We start from the raw sequence: 20925 nt of genomic DNA on the forward strand, positions 1-20925 counted from the left end.
CTGAGCAAAGCGGTGAACCCCTGGGGACACCAGTCCCATATCCGAGCTCTCCGGTCCTGCCTCTCTTCACGCTCAGGACCCCTTTGTATTGCTGGGTTTGGCAGCATCCTGGAGCAGCGACCCCATCCCAGCCTGTCCCCAGCATGTGGATGTTCCCAGCTCCAGTCTGGATTTGGCCCTGGTACCCAAAACTCCTGTGTGCTGTGGCTGGTTTTGGATGGGGGCCATAGGCACAGCTCTGCAAGCATCTGCTGGGATGAAGGGTCGAGGACGGGCTGTGGGTTTGGGCTCCAGGCTCGGTTCCCTGCCTTGTGCCCCCTGGGGAGGATGCTCCAGATGTGCCACCTTCTCCTCCCCTGTGACCTGTCACTTAGGAAATGTCCCCCCTGTTCTCTTATGGGGCTGGGGGACACCCTGCTCCATGCCACCCCAAGGGTGACACCAAAGGCTGTGTGACCACGGGCACCCCTTGGCCTTCTGGGGTCACCTCGTCACCACCTCCTGCCCGCCAGCCCTGCTCAGGTCCCCGGTGGGAGGGGAGAGGAAGAAAAATCTGTATTGCTCTTCTGAGAAATTAATCTGCTTTTATCGTCTTAGCCCAGCCTGACCTAAAAGAACTCCTCTGTTGTTTTTTCCACGGGGTGTTTAAAGGGAAAATTACAGTAAACACGTTGCAAAGAGGCCGTGGGAGATAAGGGCCAATGGAAAATCAGCATGAGCAAGGGCTGCACAGCCTCTGGCAGGATTTCCCGTGCTGCCCCGCTCCTGGGGGCTGGATATGAGGACAGCCTCTGCTGGATATAAGGACAGCCTCTGCGAGCACCAAAAGCAGAAACAGCAGGGGGTTAAAACACGCTGGGTGCAGGCTGGGGACCTCTGGAGAGAAGTGCTGACGTCCCTGTGCTGCACGGCCACCCCTCGTGGTGATGGCTGGCTGTGTCCCCCGGGTGGGCACACGGGTACGCCTCTCCCAGGCACCCTCTTCTGCCCCATTTCACGTCCTTTGTCCCCAGGGGCACAGCACAGGTGGCCCAAGTGCCAGCCCTGCCCTTGCAGCTCTGGTGTGGGACGTGCGGTGGGGACCCCGGGGGCGACCACAGCATGGCCCAGGCCAGCACCTCCCACGGTGGCAGTTTGGGACCTGCAGCCAATTTTGGGCAATTAAAACGCTGAAGCTCAGGCCTCAGGGTTGTTTCCAGATGTGCGGCTGTGCGGAGCTTCCCCCTCCCCTGCCTCAGTTTCCCCCTTGTTGCGGGAAGGATTAGGAAGGGAGGAACCCGCCGGGCTCCACCAGCCCCTTCTGCTTCTCCCCCAAAAGTTATGCCCACCCCACAGGGGCCTGAGGCTGTGTTTGGGGCTGGGAGCCTCCTGTTTGTGAGGCTGTGCCAAAAGGCTCCAGCGTCTCCAGGAGAAACGGCTGAGGGCTCATAAATGCGCTCAGGACTCAGCACCCGGGCAATTTCTCGTGCCACGTTCAAGGGGAAAGGCACGGTGCTGCATGGATTTGGGGATGCTGAGGAAGGTGACAGAGGACACCGGTGTCCTCGGCGGTTTGGCAGGGCCCAGCAGGGTCGGCGAAGAAACCAGCTGCAGGCAGACCCAGCGCACGTTCCTGCCGCGTGCCTGGTGCTCGCCGCCTTTGCAGCCGTGCTGCTTTGCAAGACAACCTCGTCCTTTTTCCTCCTCTGCCACTTTTTGGGGTCCTGAGCCCCGTCCTGCTGCCCTGCCAGGCTCACGTGGAGGGGTCCCGGCTGCAGGAGGCCTGGAAGGAGCGGGTGGCCACAGGAGGGAGCTTGGCTCCTTCCTTCACATCCCTCTCCAAGGACAGCGGGTGACAGAGGGACCTGGACTCAAGTGTCCAGGGGGACACGGGGGACCCCCATGCCCAGCCCCATGATACTGAACAGGCAGGGGAACGAGGAGACCAGCCACCCCAAACAAGCTCCTGTCCCCCTGGGACCCTCCCATGTCCCCCAGCCCCCAGCCAGCTCCGTTGGTGCCACCCCGTTCCCGGGGGCCAACAGGGCTGGCACCTCCCTGGGACCCCAAATCCTTCCTCCGGGTCGGTGCAGAGGAAGGGGATGCTGTGACACCATGAGTGGTGGGATCGGCAGGGGTACATACACACTCACACCACACACACAGAATTGGGGGGACCAGTGTCACCCCCTGGCTCTGCCCGCCCGTGCAGAACAGCCCCCATCTCCCCCCAGCACCCCCAGCAGTGACACCGCCACCCCCGACAGCCGCAGCACCATCACTGCTTTTGTGGGGCCAGTGAGGTTCTGGATGAGGCCCTGGCCCTGCTATGGGGTGCCCCGGCTGCCTCGGGCTGGACCGTTTGCCTTTGACCAGGATCAGGCCCCCAGGCGTGTTTATTCATTTATTTTTGCCTCCCCCCACCCCCCGCACCCCAAAGAGCTGGGTTTGCTGCAGGTGGGGCCCTGCCTGTCCGTCCATCTGCCTTGGGCACCGGGCAGGGGAAAAAACAGCATGGCAAGGGGGACAAGGAGGCTGTGGGGGGCTGTGAGCGGGGATTTGGATGGACACCCCCATTTCTCCTTGTCTGCCCCCTGCTCCTTCCCCCTTTTCACCACCCCGTCCCCACAGCGCAGGACCACCCGTCCCCTCTCTGCCGTGTCCCTCTCGCAGCTCCGTCCTCTCGGTGCATTTCTCCAGTTGCCGTTTTGCAATTCACGGGGAAGAAAGAGGGGGCACAGACCCACGGGCAGCCACCGGGGCAGGACCGCCGAGCCCTCCCGCCCCCCAGCAATGTCCTTAGGGCTTGGCACAACGGGGATGAGGAGCTCTTCGCCCCGTGGCATGGTGGCAGGTGCCACCTCTGCTTGTCCCCCTGCCACCCGTCCCTGCGAGGGGGTTTGCAGGAGAGCAGCACCCGTCTGTCCACCCCTACGGTCCTGCCGGTGGCGAGAGGGGACCAAGGAGACGTTTCCCCCGGTCCTTCCCCATCCGTGCCACGCGTCCCGTGCCGCCGGTCACGTCTGCTGCGGCAGGTGGCAGGTCTCGCCGATGGCGATGGCCACGTCGTGGGGCTGGCGGTCCCGGCGCCGCGGCGCCTCGGGCCCCTCGCCCATCTCGTTGAGGCTGCTGCTGATGCAGTTGACGTCGCTTTTGTTGCTGTTGTCGTCCGGGCTGGGGCCGAAGATCCAGTCTGGGGACGGATTGGGGAAAAGCACAAAACGAGCCCTTGGTTATTTTGGGGTGTTCCCATGTCCAAAACCCAGCATGCCCATTAGGAAATCCTCCATCCCCATCTTCCATCACATCTGTCACTCCGGGTGCTAACACCCAGAAGGGTTCCTCGCCCTCCCAGCCCCTGTCCCACCACCCCAAAGCCATGGGATTGGCTTTTTGCCACTTTTTTTTTTCCAAATTTTTTTGCTTTTCTCCGCACTGTGCCGTTTCTCAAGCTGCTGCTTTCTGGAAGCCCTCCTGGCTCAGGCAAACGAAATCACGCTGCTAATCCTGAAAATTAAAACTGAGCGCCTCCGAAGCAAAGCGTGCATCTGGGCTCCCCAGCGCGGGGAGGCAAGGTGTTTTGTGCCGTGCCTTTTGGCTGTCACAAGGGGAGGGGACGGTTAAGTAACCGTGTGACACTGGGATGTGGCTGCAGCTGAAATAAGTAAGGCAAGATGGGCTGAGCCGGCGGCTGGGAGCTGTAACCGGGGACACAAGTACCATGAGAAGGTGTCACGGCCACACCAGGCCTTGAGACCCCCGTCGGGTGCTGTGGGGCTGCCCCGGGGACGTGGCTCACACCTGGGGGGACTGATGCCCCCCAAAGCCCAGAGGTCGCTGCTGGATGGTGCTGTGACCAGGACGTCCCCTGCAGCACGAGGGGCTGCCGTCTGGGGGAGGCAGATGCTGCTGCTTCCCAAATGCCTGTTATTTCTGGGGTGGTGAGAGCCAGATGGGGAGGGGGAGGCAACAGAAATGAGAAAAGTGAAGCTGGGGAAACCCAGGAGAGGGGAGGGGTGTCCCTAGGGCTGGGGAGAACAAAGTGGCAGTGGAAACATCTTTAAGGGGGACCGGGACGCTCTCTGGGATGGGTATCTGGTCCCCAGTTCCTGGTCTGACAAACAGGGGTGGAAGGGGCGAGGGGTCAGCTGGATCGCAGCCACGTAGGGAGGAGATGGGCAAAGAGTCCCAGGTACGAAGGGGGAGGAAGATCCCACTCGGTGGCTCACCGTGGTGGCGCAGGTGTGAGCGGAGGGAAGGGAAATACCTGCGGTCCTCTGCGTGCTCAGCGCTGGTCACGGAGCAAAGCACCAAATGTTAATTTTTTTTTTTTTTTAACCACTAGCCACGGGGCTTCTCCCCTCCTCACCCCTTTCCAGCAGCCAACCCCCCAAAGCTTTGCCATCCATGCAATGTGGTATTTGATTTTCCTCTCCGTCCTGCACCCCGCCGGCCTCGCTGCCCCCAGGAGCACATCGAGCACTTTTTGGGGTGACAGCCACGCCACGAGGACGGGGCTTGGGTCAAAGCCCACCATGGGGGAGAGGACGGGTGGGCGTCCCCTGCCTCTGCGAGCACCTGGGCTGGCCTCAGCCCTCGCTTGGTGTGATGAGGAGCCGGAAGGCCGTAACGAGATTGCCTCCCACAAATACTATTAAAGCCCTCGGCTTGCTTTCCTTGACGTCAGCGCTAAAACTCCGGTGGGAGCCGGTCCGGCCGGGAAGAGCTGGGGATGGGGAATCAGCCGAGGCTGCAGGGAGCTGGGTGAGGGGTCCCGAAGCATCCCGGGAGCTGCAGGGCACAGAGGGTGTGGAGGCAGTGGGAAGAGAAGAAAATATTATTGAACACCCGTGAGCAAGGGGAGGTGGCACTCGGAGGCCAGGTGGCGAGCCTTTGGGGGTGCGTGTGGGCAGCAAGAGGTGCAAGAGCAAGACGCGGCGGTGGTAAAGGGAGAAATGCAGGGGATTTTTTGGGAGAGCACCGGGAGGGCTCGGCAAAAGGCTCTCAGCACATCCTCGCCCGAGAGGACGTCGCTGGCTGGCGCTCCGTCTGCTCCCCGGGTGCGTGCGGGCAGGATTGTGCGCGCTAATCCGAACCGCCGCTTCCCTGGGAATTATTTCTGGAGCCTGCTGGATCTAATTACCCGGTAATCTGCAGGAAGATGTAATTAGGCTGTCATTAGAGGGTATTTACTGCGATGCCTTTATGATTTGACTGTGTAAGTAAGGAGTGAAGTAATTACACAATTACACGTTATTTGTGGCCATTTGCGGCCTGTAGCTGCGGCGTGTTGCCGTGTGTGGATGGGGGGAGCCAGGGAGGGCAGCGAGGCCCCGCGTGGATCCACCGGGGGATTTTTCAGATGGGGCTGGGGATGAGGATGGGGATGGGGATGGAGTTGGAATTGGGATGGGGATGGGGATGGGATGGGATGGGGATGGGGTTGGGATGGGGATGGGATGGCGATGGGGATGGGGATGGGGATGGGGATGGGGATGGGATGGGGATGGGGATGGGGATGGGGAAGGGATGGGGATGGGGATGGGGTGCTGCACCTCACATCATACACAAGTCTGAATTAGAAATCTCGGACGATAAATGCTGCAGGAGGGTTTGTGAACAGCTAATGGAGGGTGCTGAGCAGCCAGGAGCCGAGGGACGGTGGATACAGTCTGAAGGTATGTAAAGCCCTTAACATCATGAAGGGTATTTCTCTCTCCATCATATAAATTTTTAGCACATGAGCAACATAAAACAATTGCCACCAAGAGGAAAATGAAATCCTGTTTTGGAGCAAAGTCAACCTTCATGTTTACACGTGGCCCAGCTAGGAAGCAAGGAAACCAGGCGGCAGCACCTGCACAGAACCCCCTGCTCCTTTGCACACACACACAGGAGCCTCCCTAACAGGGACCAGGCTACAAAATCAGGGCACGTAGGCATGCACCAACACCCCCATGAATGCCTCAGATAAACCAGAAAGGGACAAAGTGACTTTCCCAGCCAGGCTGGGGGAGCAGCACCTGGCTCTCGGCCCCCTTCTTGCTCTCCCATCGGCGCCTGCTGGAGCCTGGCAGGGTGGAAGCACGGCGCTGGGGTGGGATCGATGCGGAGCCATTGATCCAGAGCAGCTGGGGAGCGGAGATAGGGCAGCCCGGGTACATCAGGAGCTGCGGGACGGCGTCGCTCCCTAAATAGCTGAGTGACATGGCACAAAGTGCCCTGTGCTACCTGGCTCGGTGTGAGGCAGCGTCCCAGCTGCGGGACCCTGGGGATGCGCTGGTCCCTTGGGATGCTGCAGGGAGCCCGCACAGCCATTCAGGCTGGTTTCAGAGGGCTAAAGCCCTTGTTCCCTCTGTGTAATTAGTTTGAATCTGACCCTATTAGAGGCACTTTCGCTCTGATGTTAGCACTTTGACGTCTGTGCTGTGCTCTACAATAGGTGCCACGAAAACGGGTCTGGCTGTGACCTCGATAGAGCAGGGGTTTCTCACCAGGGTGAGAAATGGGGTCGGGAGAGGAGCAGAGGGAGCAGGGAAAGGGCTGAAATTGAAATGCAACCCAGCGGGCGAGACGTTCACGCTCCCTGCCGAGATGGAAACCAGCAGCGGAAGGGGAAATGTGTTAGATGAACGATCAACCTCGTGCTCGGGTTTTATTTGCTTTAAATGGAGCTGGGTGTGAAAACAGCTGCTAAAAAAGCCCTTGTTCCAGCGCCGGGAGCAGAAGTGCCTCCTCGTTGGAAGCAGGTCCCGACCCACGGGTCTGCAGCGGGGCAGGAGCTGGCCACAGCCGGACAGACAGACGTCAGTTCATGGATATCCCTCTCTGCAGCAGGACAGACACCCCAAAAGGGAAACTGAGGCATGGGGGGAGTGCCAGGGGTGGGTTAGCACCGATATGGGGGCACAGAGGGGAACCTGACCCTGCCTCTTCCTGTAACTTTGGTGGGCAAATGAAGTCGTCCTCCAAACAGAGACCGAAAAGGAGGCGTAAGCCCTCTGTGCTGGGCCTGGCACAACCTGCAGTCCCTGCCTCCTGGAGGAGCCGTGGGCTGCAGCACCCAAGGGGCCCTGCGGATCTGCGGGGGAGCAAAGAAAGGCAGAGCCCAGCTCCCCGCAGGATCACCCAGCAGCTATTTTCAGCCACGCTACATTCATGCACGCTTTCTTTTGTTCGAGGAGACGGCTTCCCAAAGAAGCCCGAGAAACGTGGTGGATGGAGATAAGTCTGGAAAATAAAAATCCAGCTACTGGGCAAAAGGGCAAAGGAAAGAGAGACCCCGCTGCGAGAACAGCTCGGGGTTTTGAGCAGTCCCAAAGCCACCAACAAGCACTGCACCCCCAGAACCTGCCCTGCATCTGTCTTGGGACTGTTCCCAAAGGAGAAATTTGGGCAAGGTCTCCTCTGGGGATCAGCAAGGCAGAGGAGACCTCGGTTTACCCGGGGGACACGGCGGAGCACGGGCTCCCACGCATAGCAGCGGCTCCTTCCCTTGCAGACAGCGCCGTGCTTTCCTCGGGCATCACCCGCGCCGCAGTCCCCATGGCAACTGCTTTGTTTTGAGTCAAACTTTTTAAAAATTTATATTTTTTTTTTCCTTTTCTTTATTTTGCGTTTAAATAAGGGCAATTTGCAGCGAACCGCTGGGGCTGGAGGAGGGAGGGCGGGCTGATTCCCGAGGATTGCAGTAATTAGGCGCTCCCTACGTTGGCGACAGCCTTGTAATTTGCCAAGCTGGCACTTGCTGTCTCCAGCAGCTCCCCCTCGCTCCGAGTTAAGCTGCTTTCCAAAGGCTTCAGCCTGATTTGTCTTAGCCGGGTCTGATCTACAGACAGCAGCCTTCCTCCTGCCACGGGGGCTCACCTCCATCCCTGCCTGGAGGCACCCGATGAATTTGGGGAAACCAGAGCTGGGGTTGGCCACCCTATTCCGTCACAGTCCCTTCCCCAAAGCCGTGCTGGTGGAGCCCTCCCAAGGATTTTGCCCAGAGCTTTTTCTCCCCGGACACTTCCTTGGCCAGGTCTCTCCAGGAAGAGCTCCAGCTCATCCCCACCCCGCTGAGCGTTGCAGCACCACTTGTCTCCCCGGGGCTGCAGGGCCACCAAGCTGTCATTGTTTTTTTTAAAGAAATGCCCCCTTGGATTTCACAGGGGAAAGGCACCAAGGAGATTCTCTGCCACCCCAAACCAAGCCCAGCACCACTTTGTGGGGTCCCGAGGAGCCGGGCAGTGCTCCGACAGCCAGCCGTGCCTATGAGCTGCTGCTGAGGAGTCAAAACCATCCCTGAGGTTGCTGAGGGGATGCTCAAAGTAGCGATTAACTATTCACACTTTAATCTCCCTGAAACAGGCTCCAGCCCTTTGGCATCTTATTTCCATCTGTCTCTGTATCCTTCTCAATATGATTAGCACAGAAACGCTGAGAGCAGAGGGTTGAGCTGCTGCTGAGTGTATAAATCTGGGCATTGTGTCAGAGCAGCTAATAGGCTGCCTTCTGATTTACTGTCCCCCGGTCCTTCTGTCCTGCCCCAGAAGTCATTTTAAGCAAACTTATTCAAAAGCAACCTTCTCCTCAAAGGCTGCAGCTCGGTGGTGGGAACAAACACGACCTTGCCTGCTCCCCTCCGAGGGCTGGCTCGTTGCAAACGGTGTGGTGATGGGCGCAGGGTGCTAAATGGGACAGCCCCGGACACCGAGTTTGGGAAAGGCACTCAGCTGGGTTTCTGACCCCTATTCGGGGAGACGCCAGCTCTGCTGGAGCAGGGATGGAGCCTGGCATGGTGGGGGCAACCCCCCTGGGACGGGCTGCTCCCGACCAGACACAACCTGGGCAGCCCCCAGCTCTGTCCCTGCGCCCACTTGGCCCTGGAGCTGCCAAAGACTTTGGGAATCCCTCTGCAAAGGCAGCAAAGGGCTTTGCAAAGGACAGGACACCCCTCTCACCCCCGTCCCACGCAGAGGAAGAAGCCAGAGGTGCCCAGCATGCTCTGCCCAAGGTCACCAGGGCTGCAGATAGCATCGTGGGGGCACCCGGTCTGACCCAGTCCCGCGAGCGTCTCAGGGCAGGACGTGTGTATTTTTAGGTGTTGTCACTGCTGCTTACCTTCGTCGGGAAGGCAACGTTAAGTCATCTGAGCGGCAGAGCCAGGAGATGTTACAGCCCCAGAAAGCTGCTGATTAAGTGTTAAATATAACACCTGAAGACTGTTTTTGTTCCCTACAGCTGGGGGGAGAACGCTCTCCCAAGCGGCTCCCTGCCCTTTTCAGAGCTGAGCCTCACGCAAGACCCTGAAGCCCTGCCAGGAGGTTTGTCCCCCTCCTGTCCCAAATACCTGTCCCCACACCAGCATCCCTCGCCTGAGGGGCTTTGCCAACAAGGAGCAGAAGCTGCCCACCGTGCAGGTTCAGTGTTCTGGGGGGGTGCCTCCCCTGCGCCCCGGGAACGGGGAAATAAAGGGGAACCACGAGTGACCACAGGGACTTTGCTCCAGATGAGTATGATCTCCCTCCCACCACACAGAAGGAGCCCGGGGGGTTTGTCCCTGGCTGGGGGCGAGGGGTGAGCAAAGGGATTTCAGCCCCGATGCCCTGCAGGGGGACATCCTTCCCCAGGGATTTTAGGGCTCGGTGCCACCAGCCGTGTGCGCTATGGGGCAAACAGCGAGAGCATCGCTGGGGGCTTGCTGTGAGCAGCCCAGCACCGCTGCCCTCCCACGTTCAGCCCAGGTCTCCGATGATGAGGGACCTCGTTCGTCAGCACCAGGAGGGACCGAAAGAGCCAGGAGGCCAATTATCATAAAAAATATTCACTCTTCTCATGATCATTTTACAGGGCTGTCACAGCAGCCCCAGAGGCTGTGATCGCTGTGCTAGGCGCTGTGTAAGGGAGCAAGGCTACCGAGCCGTGTTTCCTAGGAGTTTGTGGATGCGCTGTGTCTAACAAGACGCTAAGCTCACATTGCAGGTTTCCTTGCACAGCACACCGGTGGGTCATTATCCCGTACCCAGGTATCTGTTGCCATGAAACTTCTCATCATAGGGACCTCTAATCCAAGCTCAGTCAAAGCTGGCCAAGGGACTGAAAAGCATTTGCAGCACAGACACGCTCACGTACACATTTATACACAAGCACACGCATGCACAAGCATTTTTTTTTTTTTTTTTAGGAAGGGGGTCCAAGGGTTTCCTCTGGGGAGCTGGTCAACATGCAGCTCAGTTGGGAGAACCCAGCACATGGGGTTAAGTCACACTCCGGTAAATGTGAAAGGGCCAGGGCTCGGTCTAAAACTCACCCACATCCAAGGAAACAATCCGGCCATCATCCCCAGGCTTTGCACCAGGCTCTTTTTGCCCATATGCCCCAAAGGCGTGATGCCCACACTCACCTATAAAGTCGTGAATGAGGTCCTTGATGAGGTGCCCGACGATGGCGTACGCCACTGCCACCACCACCAGGGCTGCCATGAGAAGGTAGAGGACAGCCTTGGGCAGGGGGATGGCATCACGAGGAGGGGGTTTGTACTCCTTGTAAAGCTGGTCATTGTCCGAGTACGAGTACTGGAACAAGTGGTCCAGGCCGGCGGTGAAATTGCTGGAGTTCATGGACTGGCTGTTGGACAAGTAGTTGTCCTGCTCGGGGTCCTGGAGGACACTTACCACCGAGCTGGTGGTGGCTTCCACTTGCTGTACCAAATTCAGAGTCTTGTTCACGCTGGGGAGGATCTGGGAGAGGAAAGTGCTCCAATCTTTGATGGCACTGATGTTGCAAATGATCATAATTGCAGTGAGGAAAGAGATCTCCAAGCCAGAGAGATTTAAAAGGGAAAGAAACAGGCAAAAACTGCTGTGCTTACCCCGAACCATACACTTCAAACCAGGCAGAGGAAGTCTTGCTGGGGAAGGTTTCTCAATAGCAAATTCTTACATGACCCGGTCGGGATGCGTCCGTGGTCCATCGGTCCTCACTCCGGGAAAGGCGCACAGCAAGCCCCTAGGGGCACCGAGTTCCTTGGGAAAAAGTAGGTGCTGGAAGGAATTTGAGCAACATCGTTTTCGTTCCTCGGCTCCTTCTTCCCGATGCCGCTTGCTGATGGAACCTGGGGAGATGGGCTCCTGTAGGTATTTTCGGTCATCCGGAAAAGAGACGGCGAACTGCCCTCCTCCAGCTTCTCTTCGCGGGTGCCTGCCCTTGCAGGGAGAGGAGCAGCGAGCTGGTGTGCTGCGATGTGCCCTGACCACCCGTGGAGAGACCACCGAGGGGAAAGGGTGGCTCAAAACCCCCAAAGTTCAGCTGCTCCCGGTGCGCTCTGAAGCCGGAGCCGCTCAGCCCCCGTCCTCGCCAGCCGGGCTTGCAGCAACTTCTGCCAGCATCTCCCGCTCCCAGCCTTTCGGAGCCCAAATCCCGGGCAGATAACGAAAGAAGGGAGCCCGGCGGTGTCCGGAGGGCAGCCGAGCCTCGGCTTTTCCCTCGGGGACTTGTGCGAGGGAGCGGCTCCCGGATGCTCCGCCCGGCTTTCCTCCGTGCCCGGCTCCCCGCGGCCCCCCCCTTGCTTCCCGCAGCCGAGCCGCCTCCACCGGGGGGCTCCTCCTGGGGTCGTGCCTCCCCCCGACCCCTCTGTCCGAGCCGAGCCAACCTCCCCCGGGGCTTGCAAAGCGGCTCCGGAGCCAGCGCGGAGCGCAGCCGGGGTGCGGGAGCTGCGGTGCCGGCAGGCGGGGCGCTGCCGGGAGGAGGGCAGGATGGGTGCTGGGGGCAGGATGGGTGCTGGGGGCAGGGATGGGTGCTGGGGGCAGGATGGGTGCTGGGGCAGGATGGGTGCTGGGGGCAGGATGGGTGCTGGGGGCAGGATGGATGCTGAGGGCGATGGGCGCTGGGGGCAGGATGGGGTGCTGCTGGGGCAGGATGGGTGCTGGGGGCAGGATCTGTGCTGATGGGTGCTGGGGGCAGGATGGGTGCTGGGGGCAGGATGGGTGCTGGGGGCAGGATGGGCTGCTGGGCGGGGGACAGGATGGGCGCTGGGGGCGCTGAGGGCGGGATGGGATGCCGAGGGCAGGATGGATGCTGAGCCCTTGCACCGGCACCCGTGCTCTCCCCCGAGCCCCTGCCTGGCCAAGTTTTGGGGTCAGAGGGATGCTGGCTCGCAGGGAGCTGAGCCCTCTGAGTGTCCCCCTGCCCGGTGAGCTCGGTGAGAGCCGGGCTGATCGCCTCGGTGCTGGTTTTAAACCCGTCCGGATCGCCTACGAATACAGATCTCCTTTATCCACCTCGGCAATGGGATTTCCCCGGGGTGCTGGCTCCGCTGGAAGGCGCTGGGGTTTTATTCAAATGGAGGGAATCTTAGAGAGGGCAAATTGTCCCTCTGTATTTGGAGGTGAAAATAAATCACAGCCCCATTTTTCACATCTACTTGTGTGTGTGCGCGTGCAGCTCCACCGTGTAAGAAACTAGCTGTTGCGAGGGCAAGGAAACCACTACATTAGGCCTGAATGCAGCCAAGCAGGGCTTCTGAGAAGTAATAGCTATAGACTCACATATTTGCTTGTGCCACCAAACAGCTGCAGTCCCGCCAGCTGCATTTAGGTTGGGAAGGTAGAGAAAAAAATGAAATGCTCACCCTTACAGTGAGATCACAAGGGCTCAGGTAGACGATGGATGGTTTGTCCAGCCCGGGAGCAAAGGAAATGTGGAGGAGAAGGCTTTTCTGCCCCACCCTTGTGCACGGGCTAGGTCCCAGTGACCTGCCAGGCCAGATTTTATCCGTCCAAGAGGGAAAATGTGGCCAGATTTATTTTCTTTACAGAAGCTCTTCAATGCAAGGCGTTTTGAGCTCCTCACAGTGGTGGCGTGGCGCAGCCTGGCTTTTCCCTACTCCGTAGACACATCTGTTGGCTGGGGTCTCCAGGAGGAGAGGGCAACCCACGGGGCTTGCCTGCTGCTCCTCGGGGCCTGATGCTGCTCTGAAGCTGTATTTCACCAGTTGCCATGGCACCACCAGCACATCAGCCCGAGGAAGTGGGAGAGCACCCAGCCAGGCTGAGCCGTCCCCGTGGCTCGCTGCTACCCAGGGATCGGGGTGCCGCCAACCCCAGGTGGGTTCCCACCGCCCTTTTATTCCCAGGAGGAGATGGAGCCGGGCGATTTTGGGCTAGAGACCTGGGTGGCTGGGTTGGGGGCTCTGCCCCGTGTGATATGGGGCAAAACAGCCACGAAGCAGGACGCCGGATGAGGCGAGCCATCAGCTGGTGGCTCTCCACCTGCCTGGGGACCTGACAGCAGCAGCCCATGCCTCGCTCCAGCGGGACAGGGGGCAACCTGCTGTGGTTTCCCCACAACCCCTCGTGGGACTGTGCTGGGAAGGGGCTGGAGAAGCACTTGGGGGACCCCCAAGGTCTGCCGCAGGCGCTGTATTCATTAAAGGGCTTAGGATAATACCCAAAACCCTCCACCTCTTGTGTTTCCCTGCAGCGAAAGTAAAGTTGGTCTCTTTCATTTCCATTAATGCCTGTACCAGTTCAAAACGACTAAATAGATGCTTAATTGTTCATTACACACCCTCTGCATCTCCTGTCTGAAGGGGAGGCTTTATTTCCGTGATTATGATTTCCATCCCATTACAGAGGGAGAGAGCAGGGAGAAATATAAAAGAGCAGGTTTTAATAGCCTTATATTTCAAACTCTCTGTTATTAAAAAAAAATGTTTGCATTTCCTGTGATGGCGGGAAGATTAAAAGGATTGCCATGGATTCCACTTAGGGAACATTACTAACGATTTCGATCAATCACTTTAAATAAAAATCACAATCTCCACAATTCCACCCAAATGCCATTTGGCAGAGGGGTTGATTATGGGAGCAAAATGAATTTCAGAATTAGCTGCTTGTCCTAATGCAATTGGACAAATCGAATTTAGGGATACACACATATACAATGACACACGTATCTCATGCAGAAGAGCAGTGTTTTGGCCTCTGGGAACAAGAACAAATAATGTTTTAGTGGGTCAAGAAAGGTCCTGTCCCTCGTGATGGATGCTTAGTGTTTGTTTCGGCTATTTCCCTGGTATTTTTATTTGATGTCGTATTCTCTGCGTAACTCTAGTGACAGAACCGCTGTTTTATTTCCACACAGACAGGATCAAACCGATCACTGGGATGTGACTTTGATGCCCGGTGGAGATGCCACGTGCCCGGTGGAGATCTGACCGTGCTCCCAGCCCTGCAGCCGGCTGCGGCACCCGAGGCAGTGCTGGAGAGGTATGGGGGCGAGCCCTTCCTGCAGCGCCTTCACGTCCTTTCTGTCCATCTGCATTTTGAGGGGGACTTTTCAGAGAACATCAAAGCACTCGGGTTTCAGCTCTAAGCAGGACGGGGTCCACATTTACAGCCAGCCAGCAGCAGGTTCGGATGCTCTCCCCGCGTCTCTGGGCACCCAGAGCAGTGCCTTCACCCCCACATCAACTCCAGACCTGGCCTCAAGGTCCCCACATTTTGCCAGCCACCTTTCTACATGACAAGAAGTCACGAAATACAGGCTCACCCTTGATTTCCAATCCTCTCCTTTTACCCAGTAATTTCTGCCTTAAAAAAAAAAAAACAAAACACAACCAACAAACAAACAAGGAGCAGCAGCAGTTTTTAGCAGATGAATCAGAATGAGCTATCTTTATCTATCTATATATAAAAATTACTTAAAACATATTTTTTTAATGCTGTATTATTCATGCAGCCAAAGCTGAAGCAGTCCAGATTGTAATAATAAATGCCACCGTGAACATGCCGGTACAGTGCCTAGGAAGGCGCTTCCCTGTCTGCTGTCTGGTAAACAAAGTGGGGTTTTAACTCTGCAAGTGGCACCATCTGATGGCCAGCTTGGCTTATCCTCCATCGCTTCCCTACCTTAAAAAATGTCAGTGGATTTGAGAGGCTGAAGACGTGCACAGAAATACCCTGCATGAAAAGGTTCATGAAAGAGAGGGGAGCATTTCCCAAGTAAAAATCAAAACAGGGTAATTGTGGAGGTGAGGTGGGAGGAGGGAAATATGTGCTTTTTTTGCAGCCCTAGAAAGTGCTGCTTGGCCACAGCACAGATAAAAATAGCTGAACATTATTTACAGGGCTTATTTATGGGTAAATCTAATAGCTATTGGCAACAGAACAGAAAGGCATCATCTCGGCAGGTGGGAAAGCATTGGGTTTTCCATGTCTGTGCCCTCTCCACTCACAGCTTGGCGATCCTGAACCCAGCACAAAGGCGAGCCCGGCTGCTGGTGTCCAGCACCTCCTGAAGCCCCTTGAAGGGACCTGCAGAGAGAAGCTGCCAGTCTGTACATCTTCTGTCTCCTCTGTGCTCCTGGCTGGATGTGTAGGGCAGGAGAAACTGAAGGGATGCAAACCCTGTTTGAATTTTTGGAGAGTCTCACAGGGCAGGGCTGGGGGGTCCGTCCAGCTGCTAACGTGTGGGCTCCAGGAGGAAACTTTAAATGTCAACAATGGTAGCAGGGAAAGTAGAAAACTTTGCAGAAATTTTGCAAAGCAGATAGAAAACTAACCTGCTTTGCTGAAATACTTCCCCATCACAGCAAGAGGAACAGAAATAGAGACCTCCCCAAAGGCTCATTCCCCTGCAGACACAGCAGTGCACGTGTCTCCCCTCTGTCCTTCTATGTTTCCACCTCCCAGAGAAAGAAATGCTTCGAACCTGGGGCCTGCAAAGCCATGCTGGTGTTTCAGGTGCGGAGGAAGACCTGAGCAGGGCCGGCCTGGTTGATCTGAGCTGCAGCTGGGCTGCCAGGCGGGTTGCAAACACACTCCGTGACTCCTGATGGCTCTGCCACCGCAACCGGGAGGTGATGCAGTGCTCTCTTCTGCACTGCAGATCGTGCTCCAGCCGTGCCCTGTCCCTGCCACCTTCCGTAGCCCTTACCTGCTGTTTCCCAGGCACCGGTTGAGCTCAGCATCATGCATTGCATTGCCTGATCCTCGCGCTGCTGCGGGCTGGGCTGTACCTGTGCCTGCAGACTGCCCCGTACACGCCAGGCAGGCTGACATTAAGGGAGCTGATGGCAGAGGGGGCTGAAACTTTGCCCTGTGCTTGTTTTCTAGCGGGCACCTGAGGGTAGTGTCCTGGAGGACGTCTTGTGTGCTAAAGCAATGTGTGGGAATAGTGGCGTGTCACGGGTGGGAGCACCCAGCTGCTACAGGGAGGTGGGTCCTGGAATACGTGAAAGGTGCGGACATAGCCCTTCTGGACTGAATGCTGCAACTGGATGGCAATTCTCCTCATCCAGGTGAGGCAAGATCAGCCGGCTCCTCGTGAAGGGCAGCAGCTCCAGGCTGAGGGACAGGAGCACGAAGAAGCTCTGGACTGAGCTCGGCTGCCTCGCAGCAGGGACATTGCCTGGGGTGCTCCACCTGCAGCGGCAACGCTTCTCTTGTCAGCAGCAGGCAGTTGGGGTTGGCAGTGGCAGCAACATGCGGGATTGCTTTGGGAGAGAATAAACTCAGGAGCAGACCTAGGAGAAGTCAAAAATATGTATTTAACAAGTATGGAAGTGACTTTGAGCTCACCTGAAACCAGAGGTGTGGCTGTACCTCTTCCACCTTATTATTTTGTGACTAAAGTGCTGCACGTTGTATTTTCCCTTCTAGGAGATGAAACCCCAAAAGAAGGCCGAATTAAGAGCAAAAATGAAATCCACAACGAGCAGGGGATGGTTTTGTTGCATAGGCTGTTAACCACACTTCGACTCCTGCACCTTACCGCTGCGAAGGCATTAAAGGCCCACTGCCACTACCTCGGACAGACCGGAGAAGTGAAAATCCATCCACTGAGGAGAGAAAAGTGCCACGCATCAGGCTGATGCGCCCTTAGACCATTCAGGGAGGGGAAGTGAGGGATGGAGCAGCAGCACCTCCATCACCCAGCGCTGGGCTCAGACAAATGTGCACGCAGAGCTTCTCTCCAGGCCCGACCAGGGATCTGAGCGGTGTGACAGCACAGACACCGGGATTTCTGTCCCCAGAGCAGCTCTGGCTATGGGGCTGTGCCCCAGGGGAAGGGGGCCTGACCCTGGCCATCAGACAGCAGAGGTCGATAGCTCCCATCCTAGACCCCAGCTGCCTTCTCTGTTACCTGTACAGGGTGCTCGCAGCCCTCCCTCTCCCGCCCCAAGGCGTGCTGCAGACAGACTTTGTGGCCTCGGACTTGTTTTGCTGTCACGTTTCGCCTGTGCCTGCCTCCAGGCAGACAGCAGACACGCGGCCCTCCATCCACTCCTCTGATGATTTATTTCGCTGTCAAAAGCTCCAGGGCTTCCAGTTACTCTGGGGGTCAACGGCTGCAACCAGGAGAAGACCTTGCAGTTTTAAGTTTTCTTTAACAAGTGTCCAAGCAGCGCCCAAAACACAAGTGACTTTGACTATTCTTTTGTCAAGCTCTGCCCAAGGTCAAAGCCAAGAACAACACAGACGAGCCATAAGAAAGCACAGAAAAGCCTTCTGCATGCTTGCACGCAGGGCTCCACAGCACGAGTGTGGTTTTATTCTCCCTGGGGCTCTCAGAGGGAAGCCAGGAGCAGCATCCTCGGGTTACAGATGGGGAAACTGAGGCAGCCAGCCACCAAGCGGGTCTCAAACTTACACAAAATAGGGACTAGCCCCTCCTTGGCTTCAGCTGGCTTTAATTCAGTCACGGAAAGCCAGGCGAAGTGCCCGTTGTCTAACCAAAATCTAGGCTGTTTCTGCACCAAAGGAGAGAAGCAGTGCCAGACGGGAAGGGAACATGGATGCGGGAGCCAAGCCTTCGCGAGGGGGGAGGGAGAAATAGAGAGATCTCCTATCTGAGACCCCAGCATTAATTCGTATGTTGATGAATGCCATAAATTAGATTGCAATCAGCCTGCATTCTCCAGGGACCCGTTCCCCGTAACGAGGCAGAGCTGAGCCTGTTCCCAACCCAGAGAACTTCTGGAGACTCCGAGCGCAGTTCCTTCCTTCCCCGCCCTCGGTAAATAAATAACGTTTGAGAAGAGGAAGGTATTAGCTGTGAATGGATTTTAATTGAAGCAATGGTAAATTCGTTTCATAATCTTTAATTAGCAGAGATACTCGCTGGAAATGTAATTTAAGGAAACTGGCTCCTTCAGTTGGAAGGCCCCGGCGATGGGGTTTAGTTGGTGCCGTGGCCTCTGCAGTCAGGTAAATAATGCACAGAGGCCCAGGATGAAGGCACTGGCTCACACGGTAAAGCAGCAAGAGAAGGAAAAAGGTCTCAGAGCATGTTCAGAGCCTGGCTCCAGGCAAACCCCATAGCAGCTCATGGCTGCGGCTGAGAATCAAACAGGAAAAAAGGACAGCAGTCAGAGGGTGGCTGGGTTTGGTGGTCCGAGCCTGAGGTTATCTGCCCTTCACACACACCTCCCCAGCTCCTGGCCTTACCTCAAGCCTCACAGCTTTCTGTAAGATGTCCCTGTCCCCTCTGGAGACATCGAGAGGTCCCCTCCAGCCAATGTGTCTGTGAGACTGAAACTAAACCACCCCGTCTGGAGACCCGAGTGAAGGTTATCAGTCATGAGTGGTGGTAAAGGACAGCTTGGGGTGCAGAGACCCAGAATGAAATTACAGTGCTTGCTTTTCTGCTTGTCTTCTCTCTGTTCATGCTCCACTTCTCGCCTGCTTATGCTGGGATGGAAACCAGCTTCCTTTCATCACAATTCCTAGCAGAGCTAGACTCGTCCCAGCAAAGGGACCATGGGCCGGTTCTTCTCCTGGAGTCTGTTGACACATTGCTAGAAAATCCAATTACTGGGAGAGGAGGAAGGGGAAGAGCAGAGATTCTGCCTTTCCATGATGAAAACTTCATGGGGTGTCATTGAGAGAGCAAATTGTTGGTGCTAGCAGGGAGGAATTAGGCTGATGTGTGAATCCCATATTGAGTTTGTTAAGGTAATCATGAGAAAGCAAGACGCTCCTTGGTAATCTGCGGGCATTTTGCAAGAAAGCCCAGGAGGAGAACGCAATGTGCTCTTTAATCAAACGTGGTCTTCGGGCTTGGTGCTGGGCATGGACAACACATCTCCCGTGCCTCAGTTTCCCCTTGGTAACAAAGGAATCGTAGAACCATAGAATCGTTTATGTTGGAAAAGACCCTTAAGATCACCAGGTGGAACCATCAACCTAACACTACCAACTCTGCCACTACTCCACATCCCTAAGCACCACATCCACGTTACGTATGGTTGGAGAGGGGCAGGCCTCAGCACCCCGTCCCTGTCTCTGACCACCTGAGCGTGGGCATGGGGAAGTGCCCCAAAGCTGGGGAGTGCAGCGGGGATGGCACTTGTGGGTTGCTGTCTACAGGGAGATCTTGGTTTGGGGTGGCCTTGGAGACCCACGAGGGCCTCACGAGACCCAGGGACGGGCACTGTGGGGATGGATCTGTCCAGCCTCCCTCACTCCCACAAATAAGGAAAAGCAAGACCAGAGCTGAAAGAGAAGCTTTTCTGGACCCAGCAGGGAGCTCCTGTTTTCTTTCCCCTTCATTAAATACCATGTTTTCCTCTAATGAAGTGGCCATCCAGTGCAATAATGAGACTCTTCTCACATCTCACTGTTTCAAATGCCACTTCCCCTTCCCTTGCAGAGACAAACCCAGGCTTCAGCAGCTCCGAGGGCGGGCGCCTCACTGCCACCTCACCGTTTCTCTATCAAAATGAAAACAAAATTAGTTCCCCAACAGGAATCACAAAGCATCCGTGCAGGTGGTTGCTTCCTTCATCCCCTACCTCCACGATGCCTCTGTTTCCTTCCCGTGAGCTCTGCCATGTGCTGCCTTGCAGGGGAAGGTGGATCAGGAGGTAAATGTGCCGGGCATCCCATCAGTGCCACGTGTCTGCCCCTCGGAGCTCCTTGATTTTGCTCATGACATTGCAGCCTGTGCCGTGAGGACGAGAGGGGATGGCAGCCCCTCCAGGAGTGGCTGCACAGACACAGCGGCTGGCCTGGAAGTGTCTCCTCATCCATCATCAACGCAGAGTTCAATTACAGCCTATTAGGGTTTTCTCGATTTGCCAGTTAATTAATAAAATCTGCATCGCAGATGAGTTCTATTTACATAAGAGCTGAAGGAGGCAAGTCTTCGTCTTGTTTAATAGCAGGGAATATTCAGATGTCAGATTAACTCCTTGCTCTCGGTGCCGACTTGTTGTTTACTCGGCTGTGTTTTAAAGATGCTCTGAATTCCCACTTTCTTACTGTGAAGCAGAGGCGGTAATGGGAACTTCATTTTCCTGAGCACTGGTTGTTTTATTAAAACAGCTTCCAATAAGCTGCAAAATCATTTCTGTATGAAGGTAGGAGTCCCCAGCTAGAACAAGAGGCGCCTAAAGGGGCAATGACAGAGGCCTATCATATTATATCACAGAGGGAAGGAAGGATCACTGCCTTTTCCTCATAATTAGGTGCTTCTGAAAGCGAGCAATCAGTACACTTAACACAGACACAAGAAAGTATTTTTTCCATGAAGAGCAATTGAATTGCCCAGCCCATTTCCACAGGATGCTGTGGAGGCTGGGGTGAGTTCAGGGAGGGATTAGACAAAGCCGTGGCTGCTAAACCCCGTGAGACGAATACAGCTTCTAGCTAATGAAGCCCCAAACCACACATCTCCAAAGCTGAGAAGTTTGAGTCAAGACCACTTTGTATGTGCCCTGTTTCTGCTGCTTTTTATGCGTCTGCTGCAGCCACTGAACAGCCTGGGTGCACCATTGGTCTCAGCCTCCTAAAACAATCCAGCTGATAATTTGGAGAAGAGGCAACATGGGCCCCTTTGCTTCCAGAGCTGGTGAGAACCAAGGAAGGCCCAAAGCCCCACTGGGGTGTAAGGAAATCTTGAGTAGCCTTGGCTATTTATCTGCATTTGAAGTCCCTAAATAACACTTTAAGGTCAAGA

At 56.2% G+C, this 20925-nt stretch overlaps 1 protein-coding gene and 1 long non-coding RNA gene across 2 annotated transcripts; one reads left to right on the forward strand and one right to left on the reverse strand.

Annotated features, from left to right (window-relative positions):
* Positions 1-910: 910 nt before the first annotated feature.
* LOC125182234 (uncharacterized) lies at positions 911-11525 on the reverse strand. Its single transcript, XM_048059227.2, has 2 exons — positions 10367-11525; positions 911-3172 (listed from the first exon to the last, which is right to left on the reverse strand). Exons 1-2 carry the CDS (start codon positions 10842-10844, stop codon positions 2997-2999), a joined length of 654 nt encoding a protein of 217 aa, XP_047915184.2. The 5' UTR covers positions 10845-11525; the 3' UTR covers positions 911-2996.
* Positions 11526-12003: 478 nt separating this feature from the next.
* On the forward strand, positions 12004-20626 carry LOC106032968 (uncharacterized). The gene is made up of 3 exons (XR_001205118.3): positions 12004-13067; positions 14107-14231; positions 16626-20626. It is a non-coding gene; the product is annotated as an uncharacterized lncRNA (long non-coding RNA).
* Positions 20627-20925: the final 299 nt, after the last annotated feature.

This window comes from Anser cygnoides, chromosome 8 (assembly GCF_040182565.1).
Source record: "Anser cygnoides isolate HZ-2024a breed goose chromosome 8, Taihu_goose_T2T_genome, whole genome shotgun sequence".
NCBI lineage: Eukaryota > Metazoa > Chordata > Aves > Anseriformes > Anatidae > Anser > Anser cygnoides.